This window comes from Ascaphus truei, chromosome 12 (assembly GCF_040206685.1).
Source record: "Ascaphus truei isolate aAscTru1 chromosome 12, aAscTru1.hap1, whole genome shotgun sequence".
NCBI classification, from domain to species: domain Eukaryota; kingdom Metazoa; phylum Chordata; class Amphibia; order Anura; family Ascaphidae; genus Ascaphus; species Ascaphus truei.
Window position 1 is genome coordinate 27,281,452 of NC_134494.1, and position 12,171 is coordinate 27,293,622.

The window sequence follows — 12,171 nt, forward strand, 5'->3', positions numbered from 1 at the left end:
CTGTAGGTCTTGTTGGTCCGTTTGTAACCCCAGTCTGTCTTTTGTGAGTCTACTTACAAAATGAGTTGTTATGGATACCTTTGTATAAGACAATGGGTTGGAAGAGAATGTGATTATTGTACCATGCACTCAATAAAAAAAAATTTTGGTTGAAAAAAAATGTAGGAGCCTGCCACAAATTTTAGGAGCCAGAGTTTTGTTGAGGACGGGTAGCTGTTTCGCCACTCCTCTCCCCCATTGTTGACACCTCTGTGTCAGTGTGTTTCAGACACAGACACACACACACACACACAAGTTAAAATGGAGCTGTGAAAATCATATATAATGCAGGGTGAGAATATATACAATGGAACTAATTATTAATAATAATAATTATTATTATTATTTTCCTCTAAAATAGAACATGCTGATAACATACATTCTCTTTAAAAAGTAACACGTTGATCACATAAGACACCCCAGCCAACGTGTCTCATTTTTATTATCATCATGTATTTGTAAAGCACCAACATATTCTAGAGCACAGTACAATAGGGGGAACGAGTGATATAAATGACATAAAACAGAATAGATACCAAAAAATTACAAACAAACGTGAACTTGATACAAACGGTAATCAGGGAATAAAGAGAGTTTACAATCTAGGGGATTTGGAGGAAAGTGATGGAACACCCTTTGAATGGGATTCATTTTATCAGGAGGGCACTGGAAAAAGGATACATTTTTAACAACATATCAGGGAGACTTTCTGATAACGGAAGAGAGTTGGAAAGCATCTTTTTACAGCTGCCAGCTCCGTGACATTATATGTGTGGCCACGATATGGCTAGTGCAGAGTAGTGACTTGCTGGCCACTCAGGTGGTTAAATCGAATGTTATCCTATCCCCCTTCCTGCCCTAAAGACATCCAGTTGGAAAACGTGTTATTGGTTGCATTGTGTGCTTTCAAACACAGCACAGGTGACATTGAAAGGGATAGAATGAGCCAACAGGTTGGCACAAAACCAATTTTACAATCCTCTTGGCGATTGAAATAGAGGAACAAAGGGGCAAAATAATCCACCATACCATAGCTATTAAGAACATCCATCTGCACAATTTTACCTTTGTGCTAATTGAAAAGGTTCCCATTTTGAAGCCCCTCAATGCTTTTATGAAAACATTACCTTCACTTCAAGGACTACAGAAAGTCAGATGACGCCATCCAGAAAAGCCTCCGTTAAAGCTTTTAAGACAGAGGTTCATTTTGCTTTAGAATTATATTGTGAAACAATGTTTGTGTGCAGGAAAAAGATTTCACTTTTTCCCCTGTGATAAATGCAGTAATTTAGGGAGACATCGCTAAAGACAAAACATTTAAGAAGTGTGCTACATAATTAAATCCGCCCAGTCAGTAGCAGAACAATTTATAGGCTGCAATCCGCATAAGGATATCCAAATATTTGTTATTCTTTCACATTTCCTTTTCCATATGTCGATGCCGGAGTTATAAATAATGACATATTTTCCCTATGTGATTTAGCTTCTGGTGTTTCTTTGTCTGTGCCACTTGTCTTGGTGATAACGTCAGTGTTGCAGTCTGCCTAGGACAACTAGGACGGATATAAGAACGCATAATCATAGTTACATAGAAGATGAGGTTGAAAAAAGACATATGTCCATCAAGTTCAACCTATGCTAAATTACGATTTTCCTATATTTGTACTTACAGAATATTCATTGAGAAGAAGGCAAACAAAAAAACCCCAGTGAAATACCATCTAATATCTCATAAGGGGGAAAATAAATTCCTTCCTGACTCCAAATATTGTCAATCAGATTATTCCCTGGATCAACCTCTTTCCCATTTTTACTTATTTGGTATATCCCTGTATACCTTTCCTTTCTAAAAAAGATGTCCATCCTTTTTTTGAAGATATCTATTGTATCTGCCATCACAGTCTCCATGGGTAATGAATTCCACATTGTAACTGCCCTTACTGTAAAGAACCCTTTCCTTGGTTGCTGGTGAAATCTCCTTTCCTCCAACCTAAAGGGATGACCCCGTGTCGTTTGTACTGCCCATGGGATAAATAGTTATTTTGAAAGCTCCTTGTATCGTCCCGAATATATTTTTATATAGTTATCATATTACCTCTTAGGCTGAGATTATAGTAGGCGCGAGTGCGATGTAGCGCACGGCGTCGCGCGTGCCTATCGCTGGAGCGATCCCTGCACTGAGGTCGGAGGCAATGGGGAGGCGTGGCAGACACGTCACAAGGCTGGTTCGCCTTGATTGGCTGAACCGCTCACGTGACGCGGCCGCCGTCCGAAAAAAAACAAAAATCATTTGTAGCTTGAAAATTCTGCCGCTTAGTCGCTCTGCATCGCGCCTGGGACCACTATGGCCACCCTCATTGACTTCCACAGATTTGTTCTCGTGGAGCGCGATGTCACGCACGCCTTAGCGGTTATTATAAGCACAGCCTTAGACTCCTTTCTAATGTAAACAAATCTAATTTAGCTAGCCTCTCCTCATAAATCAGATTATCCACTCCCTTTATTCATTTGGTGGCTCTTCTCTGCACTCTCTCTAGTTCCAAAATTTATTTTCTAAGGAGTGGTGCCCAAAATTGTACTCCATATTCACGGTGTGGTCTTACTAATGCTTTGTAAAGGGGCATCATTATGTTTACTTCCTTTCCGTCCGTTGTCCGTTTAATGCAAGATAAAATCTCGTTTGCCTTTGCAGATACTGCATGACTTTGGGCACTATTGCTAAGCCTGTTGTCTACAAGCACTCCTAAATCCTTCTCCATCAAGGATTCTCCTAATTTATTCCCATTTAATTTGTAAATTGCCCGTTTATTTTTGTTTCCCAAATACATAAATGTAAGGTTATCTGTATTAAACCTCACCTGCCATTTACCTGCCCAAGTTTCCAGTCTATCCAAGTCCTTCTGGAGAGAAATTACATCCGGCTCTGATTCTACTACCTTACACAATTTACAGTAGTGTCATCAGCAAAGATGGAGACTTTGCTCTCAATGCCAACCTCAAGGTCATTAATAAACAAGTTAAAAATCAGGGGTCACAGTACCGATCCTTGAGATACTCCACTCACAACTTTAGCCCAACCTCAAAAGGTTTCATTTATTACAACTTTGTGTTGTCTATCCTTCTACCAGTTTTCAATACTGGTGCAAATATTTTTACTGAGTCCAATATGCTTTATTTTGTACACTAACCTCTTGTGTGGAACTGTATCAAAAGCCTTTGCATGATCTACTGTAAGTAGACCACATCAACTGCATTACCCTGGTCTAAATTCCTACTTACCTCCTCAAAGAAACTAATAAGGTTAGTTTGGCACGACCTATCCTTCATAAAGCTATTACTAATAATTTAGTTTTCAATTAGGGATTCCTGAATATTATCCCGTACTAAACCTTCAAGTACTGTAGCTTCCCCACTATTGATGTCAGGCTTACAGGTCTGTAATTCTCTAGTTGTGATCTAGCTCCCTTTTTATATATAGGCCCTACGTCTGCTTTACGCCAATCTTGAGGTACTGAGCCTGTGGAAATGGAGTCCTTGAATATTAAATGTAATGGTTTGGCTATTACTTAACTCCTTAAGAACTCTTGGATGTATGCCATCAGGGCTAGGTGCCTTATTTACTTAAATTTTATGAAGCTGCCTATGAACTACTCCCTCAGTTAACCAATTGTTTGTTAATATAGAGCAGAGGTGGGTAACCTATTTTTCCATGTAGCCACAGGTGTGGCGAATGAGAAGTGAAAATCACCACACCATGTAAAAATTGAGAAATTAGGTTGCTCAATCGAACATTTAAAACAACACACACTGTTCGTCTGCTTCCCTCACCTCAGCACTATCACCTGCTGCTGCTTCCCTCACTTCAGCACTTTCACCTGCTGCTGGTTCACTTCGTTGGCTCATTCAGAAAGCGGAAACCAGCACATGCTGCCAGGAAAAAGTTTATTTTACTGTGGGAGCTGGCAAACTCAAATTCACCACACTTTCATGGCCAATTCGCCACTTGTGGCGATTGGCGACAGGGTTGCCCACCTCGGATACACAGGTTGGGGCTTCCTCCTGCGGCACTACTAGTGCAATTGATTCTTCCCTGGTAAATACAGAGGCAAAGAATTTGTTTAATACCTCTGCTTTTGCCTTATCTCCAATAATTTGCTTGCCCATCTCACACTGAAAGGGTATATTTTCTTTTCTAATTTTTTTGTTATTAAGGTACTTAAAGAACTTTTTAGGGTTGATCTTACTTTCTATTGCAATCCTTTTTTCATTATCCATTTTTGCTAATTGGATTGCCCTTTTGCAGCTTTTGTTACGTTCCTTATAATTCGGATACGATGCCTCCATCCCTTCTGACTTGAAAAATCTAAACACCTGCCTCTCCTTTTCCATTTCCTCCCCTACCTGTTTATTTAGGCACATTGGTTTAGACTTGCTTCTTTTATACTTATTACCCAAGTGTATATATACATTGATAAGTGTGCTTTTCTAACAATGTTTTAAATACTGCACATTTTCCACCTTCCACATTTTCCCTGCAAAAACATCACCCCAATTTATTCTTGGTAGATTAGTCCTCCGTTTATTAAAATCTGCCTTTGCAAAGTTTAAAGTCTTTGTTGAACCCAAGTCATATGGTTTTTGATCGTTTATCATGACTAAAGATTGACACTAATGAGTGCTACTAATGTACAAAATCTCAAAGTAGGACTGATAGAAGGAGCCCGTGATATAGTCACAAGTGCCTTCAAAAGGGTACATTTTTGGTGCACATCACAATAACAATATTTTGTATTTTTGTTTTTATTATACAGTGAAAAATCAGGGTGAATCAAGCATCAAATGACCAATACACAGCACTAATGGATTAGAGGAGGATGCTTGGAATACCATGGGGGTCCCTCAGCTGTTAAGCTAACATATAAACGCTGTTTCCAAGCATCCTCCTCTAATCCATTAGTGCTGTGTATTGGTCATTTGATGCTTGATTCCACACCCTGTGGTTATATGCCTTCTATATGAGTGGGAGACAGCCGGTTTAATTTCTGTGGTGTGGTTAGGCTCAATATATACGCATTAACAGCATTGGGTACTAGACTGAGTGCATGATATTGGATTTACTCATTGCATGAGGAAAGAGCACTAATACTGGTTGATTATTATGCAAACGCTCTGTCATTAGCTACAGGGACTCCCAGTACAAGTTGACAGCGATGTTGGAGCTGTGCTGTTTGTTAGCAAGCAGCGTTCATATGATAATCTAATAGCTGAGGGACTCCCATGGAGGGCTAGTGTATTTTTACACTCCATTTATGCTGCGTGCTGACTACTCTGTTTGTGATTCCATGATTTTGATAGTGTCAATCACATTATTATTGTAAATATACTCACTGGCTTTTTACATCATTGTATGAGTGACTACAACAGATTCATTGTGTGGTACAGTATTAGCAACTTTATTGTATATAGCAGGAGGACAACAATATTAAGTGCTAAATGATATTTCCCACAACGTTGTAACAGTCATTTACCATAGGTACATACTAGTGGACAACAGCTGATAGCTCCGCGTGTTTATTTTAATATTTTATAGTCACTTTAGATTTAGATTCACCCTGATTTTTCACTGTATAATAAAAACAAAAATACAAAATATTGTTATTGTGATGTGCACCAAAAATGTACCCTTTTGAAGGCACTCGTGACTATATCACGGGCTCCTTCTATCAGTCCTACTGGAAGATTTAAGTCCCAGTAAAATGAATAAGGTGTAATTAGTGAAAACAGTGGCGGAATATTTTTGACCCCCCTGGGGCAGCACCAAGCAACAAAAATCCTGCATGGCTCATCCTCTGCAGCACGCAGTGGGCCCATTAAGGTTGCCGCGGGCCCAGTGCCTTGCACCTGCTGCACCAATAGTAGTTCCGTCCCTAGGCGTAAATCTGCCCGTGCAAGTGAAGATGGCTTCACATCTTCTGAATGGGGCCATAAGCCAAATCTTGCCCTGGCATTGACATTTTTAATATAACTTTCTCAATGTAAATGCATCATGCTTTCTTGTCCGTTTTGTAGTCTCCTTGCACAACCTTTGACTTGGGGGTGAGTTCCGGTGAATAATAAGAAGAGATAGAGAAGGATTATAAGGTGCACATATTATCATGCGATCAGGTTGTGTGTGTGTGAGGCTGTCACTATTTTCCCTTTTGTCTGTTGCCAACATCACTGCCAAGTGCCACACGAGCACAAATCCAGATTGAGCAGATTTGCAGCAAACGATAGAAACATGATTACAAACGTTGCAAAAGGACCAAAGTGAAAACGTTTATTGTGAATCTAATTGCTGATCTGATGTGCGAAACTGTCTAAAGTGCATTGACAAAATTGGGTGTTTTTTCCCCAAATTGGATTCCATGCAAAATGTTTCGCCGAGCTTCAAAGAGCTAATAATGTCTCCAAATTAGTAAACTTTCAGTCAAATATCAGCAGCAAGTGAGCGAAACACGTGTGCCCTACTTACATAGTCTCATCACTAAACGAGTCTAGAGATTTTAGAGCATTTGGCAAATTAGCAAAGTAAATGAAATTGGAATGCACATTGACTTAATATAGATGGTGAATAGTCTGCAACCGCTGACCGAGCCATGGCTTGTTTCATGGCTTAAAAAAAGGGTAAATTTGTCATGGTTTGGCAAAAGTTTCTCACATCTCTATTCCAAAGCTTGGGACACAGACTTGTTCAATGCGCTGTGAATCTGCATTCCAGTGCTGGAGAAATTAGGCACATATATTGGAACAATGAATAGTGAAGTGTGCCTGTAAAAAGAACTAAAAAGAAATTGACAGGTCCAAGCAAAGGAAATCACAACTAGAGACGGGCACATTTTGGGGGCGAATTTGGATTTGCCGCGGATCGGTCGGTTCCCCTGTTTCTCGGATTTCAGTGGATCAATTTCAAAAAGGGAGATTCGTGTTTTGCGGAATTTTTTAAAATCATTATTACCGACACACTCCGCGGATTCCGCAAACCCGTGGACGGATCTGCAGAATCCAAACCGCGAATTCAGCAATCTGTTGGCGGATTTGTAAGAATCCGCGGATTGGATGCTACAAATCCGTCCATGGGTTGTATCCAATGGCGGATTTTGACGAGTCCGCGCAGATTGAAACCACCCAAATCCGTTGGCGGATTTTACACAGCAAAGCGGATTTTGCGGGGTAACATCAGCAAATATCCGGGAAACAGATTTGGGCTGATTCGCCCATCTCTAGCCCCAACCTAGCAAAGAGGCTCAATGCTCACTGTTTGTATAAGGTAGAGGCCATAGTATAGGAACTGGTCCATGGTAGTGGGAATAAAGGCATGAGAGATATGTTACTGTTATATGTGCAAGGGCAACATTGTATCTTATGGTAGAACATGAAAATAAGAGTCAATCGTTGCTTGTGCCCCATGTATTTTGTGTTTCTCGTTTTATCATGATGTTGTTCCAGGGAGTAATCTGATTGCCAATTCTTGGAGTCAAGAAGGAATTTATTTTTCCACTTAGGAGATATCATTGGATGACATGACGCTGGGGTTTTTTGTTTGCCTTCCTCTGTAACAATAAGTAACTATATATATAGGATAAAGTATCTGTCGTCTACATTTAGCATAGATTTAACTTGATGGACGTACGTCTTTTTTCAACCTCATCTACTATGTAACTATATAACCTTCAGTCTTAGAAATAGGTGACAACATCCATGTCAACATATAAGGCAACAGATCTGCAGTGTTGCTTCTACAACTGAATTCTATGAAATCCCAGGACATACAGGCATACCCCGGTTTAAGGACACTCACTTTAAGTACACTCGCGAGTAAGTACATCTCGCTCAATAGGCAAACGGCAGCTCACGCATGCGCCTGTCAGCACGTCCTGAATAGCAATACCGGCTCCCTACCTGTACCAAAGCTGTGTGCAAGCGGGGAGACTATAGAGCATGTTGCACATGCGTTATTTACATCAGTTATGCACGTATATGACGATTGCAGTACAGTGCATGCATCGATAAGTGGGAAAAAGGTAGTGCTTCAATTTAAGTACATTTTCGCATTACATACATGCTCCGGTCCCATTGCGTACGTTAATGCGGGGTATGCCTGTACTTACCCAGCAGGCCTCAGATCTTGTAGCGGTCTGTCCAGTGGTAGCCGATCACTCAGGTAAGCATTGTAACCATAGTACTGAAATTGCTTGAGGGCCGTCCGTCTCTTTTCGGGACTAAGGTCCTGACCCCAGTGTGCAAATAGAGAGGAGTCTGTAAATGGTTCTATTGCATTTTCTTCTTGCTTCTGTGGTGCTTCTAAAATACAAGAAAATTGGGGGTTTTGGAACTCGTTCTTTCATTGCTGACACTATGTGATTCTTTTAAAAAGTACGATCATTTACAAATGTAGAGAACAGTTTTTAAGGCACGTGGAAGATTTTTTGATCAGCAGTGTAGCACCTTTAATGCTGCAGATCAAGCAATATCCTACATGTGTTTTTTATTTTTTAAATAAATCAGTTCTGTACTATGAGAAAATACTTGTAGCATTAAAAAAAAATAACTTTGACTTACATTTTGAATGTATTATAAAGTAACAAGCATTTTTTGTTTCTATAGCAACCATTTACAAAGTCACATCGCCTTCCCCTTCTGAAACAGGCTTTTGGCTCACCCCTTTTTGAGCCCTGCCCTCTAGCTAGCAGTGCACCAATTGTGACTACCTGTCACATGATCTTCCCCACAGAACTTTGTACCTTTGGTCCTCTTCTGCTGCACTGACAGCTATTTAGTGAACACCAAGCTGAATCTTCGTCGATCGATCACAGGAGAACGAATCGATCAGTAACTTAGCTAATTACTTATTGTGTGGATTGTATTGACGCGCATATTAAAAGGTAAAAAATTAAATTAAAAAAAACAGCAACCTGGACTGCTGCTTTAAGACTGATAAAAAATATTTGGCTACAGTTCTAAATAGTGATATTTGGAATGATAGAAAATACAGGAGTCTGCCCTAAGGCCTAAATTCAAAGCTTCTAAACTCAAACGCACAAGATTGTCATTAGCCCTTTTACTTAGGGCAGGGGTTCTCAGCTCCAGTCCTCAAGACCCTCCAGACGGTCAGGTTTTCTGGGTATCCCTGCTTCAGCACAGGTGGCTCCATCAGTGGCTCAGTCAGCCACAGGTGCTGAAGCAGGGATATCCAGAAAACCTGACATGTTGGGAGGTCTTGAGGACTGCAGTTGAGAAACCCCCGACTTAGGGTGATAACCACAGAACAAGTTAGTTAATATTTTAAAAGGATGCTGGGAATTATGTCTATGATACTGTACGACAGAGAATCAGGAGTTAATACACAAAACACACAAACAAAAAAGTGAAAATGATTGTGCACCAGTGTCAATAGGGAACTACTTGGTGAGGGCTCCCAAGGTCAAAGTATGAAGTTTATCGTAGAGGTCGTTTTTGAGTGCCCACTAATGTTTTTCTTCACTACAGAGAACCTGGACATTCTGCAATACACTAAATATGGGATGAGGGAGACTTGCTGTAGCAATTGTTCTGATTGCATCGCTCTGAATCTTGCATCTTTAGCACAATTATGCAGATGTTCTGATAGTGCCTAATGGTGAAACTCCATGAATTTGGAGGCCTTGAATTAGGCCTTCTTTAACCCAGGCTTTGCTGTGTAAAACACCAAGCATGGGGCTTAAAGGGATCCATGTTAAAGTGGGTAAATCAGCAAAAAGTGACACACTGTGCTCATTTGCATGTCATTACCCAGAATCCCTGGCTGCAGAGAATGCTGTGTGGTTATGGGGTAATGCAGCTTTGGGGACCTGTCTGAGACACGTGAATGGGCTCACGCGTGTTCGTAATCCTTGATGAGGCTTTTAATGAAAAGCTTTAACTGGAAATGTGTATAAGCCGTGGAAGTGGGAGATCCCTATTTGAAATATGACATAATTCATTATTTCAACATTGTTTACATACAGTATACACATTATTTCTATATGCATTACTTTATCTGCTCCTAATACTGTTAGACTGGAAGATTATTCATAATTAGTTCAATCTTCAGAGCAGGACTTAATTATGCATACTATGTACTTGCATGTATGCATGTATGTTCTATGTACTTCTCTGAAAAATCTGGCCGTGTTTTTTTTTTGTGATAAAAGCTTAAACTAAGCTTAAGAAAAAAAGAAATCAATTTTGGGGGAATATTGCTGCTTTAACACCTTAAGCTCGCCTTTTGAGTGACCTTGGTAGAATTGATCAGCACTGTTATGGAATTTGAGGTCTTAAAATATCAACAAGGTTCTTCATTTGAGAATGCAGCCAAGAAGTTACGCTTACCCCAATCCGGAAAGCTCTGGGATCATGGCCAGTCTTAGCCTTACCACTAGATTAGGGTGACCATGTGTGTCCCGGCTTAAAAAATGGGATGAATGACGCCCAGCCGCGCTAGTGACGGCGCATGTGCGAGCACTGACTGTGCATGCGCAATGAGCACTTGCCGGTCGATTGTGCGCGATTGGCACTTGCTGACCATTTGTGCACATGCGTGATCCGATCTTGCCGATCACGCATGCACATGAGCGGCCGCGCCAATAGAAAACCGGGACAGTGGCCCAAAAAATTGGGACAGAGGCCTAAAAACCGGGTCATCTGGTCACCTTACACTAGATGCCCTACCCATTCAGACATTCCTCTGCAAAGCCGTGGCACTTTCTGAACGTAAAAGAAAGCACCAACCTAACACCACGGGCATGGCCATTTGTATTGTCCAATAGCGGCAGAAAATCAGCGGTGGATATATTCTATACAGAGGTGATGACACTTTAAGTCCCCCTTTCTCTCAATCATATAATACCAAAAGGTGTCATAAATACGATAGGCATTGCTGCTGTAAACATCAAATCCTCTCAGCCTGTAGCAGTGTTTAAATGGTAATAATTATCCCCAAAAATAAACATGTTGATCAAGTTATTCATTACTAAAATCTCCACAAGCTCTTTGCATCCGAGAAGTATTCAAAGGGCAAAAGAAGAGGTTTAAATGCACACATCTAGTAATAAGGTGTAGTCTGACCATTTATTAATAACACAAGACCAGGTGCACAATGATTGGGGGGGAGGAGGAGGGTCAAACAAGAGAAATGTTAATGTAGAGATGTTTCTTAGGCCTTGGCCAGGCTCTTCGCTTGCGTGCTGAGGCGCACTGAGGCCTTGCGGTTGCTTGCCCTGCGTGCCATCAGGGGGCGGGACAGGGGCGGGCCAGTGATGTCACCCTCATTGGGTGAACCGCTCACGTGACCGGCCCTGCGCTCCGGCAAGCGCGTGAATTTAAAAATCTGCTAAGACCTTCACTTCTGCGCGCTTGCGGAAGGGTAGGCGAGCCCCTACTAAAGCCGCTCTAATTGCGACTGTAGGGGCTCAGTGCCAAGCATGAGCGAGCGTCAGCACGCTTCAGCAAGCAATCGCTTACCATGGACGAGGCCTTAGCAGGGATTCTATTAAAAATTGTAATGGATCAGTGTGAAGTTTGTAAAAAAAAAAAAAACACTTTGTAGCTTTAGAATTCTAAGCTAATCACTGCAACCTTGGAATGACTAAAGCATGATTCCCATCGAGTTCAGCCCCTAATAATAGGAGCATGAGAAAAAGAGACACTTCCAAGACCACCTGGAGTTCCTCAGCCCCTCTTCCCTGCATGTCTGATACGTGTGCTGCTATGTTGCCGTTTTCATTTCTACCAAAGAATACTTAACACCCGAGTCGCAGCAAAGGCGGTAGCCGAAGGGTGTCGCCGTTTGCTGCTGTTACAGCTGCTCTGTTATTGGTCTTGGGTGAAATATTTCAGATGCACATTGAAGCATTTCCTTCTTCCCACATGAGCCTGCTCTCACAGCTCTGCCCCCCCCCCCTGCACAATCCCACTTACTTCTTCCTCCACGCCAACACCGTCAATAGTCAAAGAGGTCTGGTTGCAGCTGCCGTATGGAAAAAGATAAAAGCGCAGATATTTGAAACACGTGAAACGCGTAAGAGGATCATCCCTCGCTGTGTTTATTTGCCAATAAATCTTTTGTTGTACCTT

General features: G+C 41.3%; 1 protein-coding gene across 1 annotated transcript in view; it reads right to left on the reverse strand.

The window, feature by feature from the left end:
- Positions 1 to 12,171, reverse strand: part of GALNT18 (polypeptide N-acetylgalactosaminyltransferase 18) — a 308,353-nt gene that overhangs the window by 85,094 nt on the left and 211,088 nt on the right. The window contains exon 2 of the mRNA XM_075567108.1: positions 8,190 to 8,382. Within this exon, the coding sequence (XP_075423223.1) occupies positions 8,190 to 8,382 (193 nt within the window). The remainder of the gene's footprint in view (positions 1 to 8,189; positions 8,383 to 12,171) is intronic.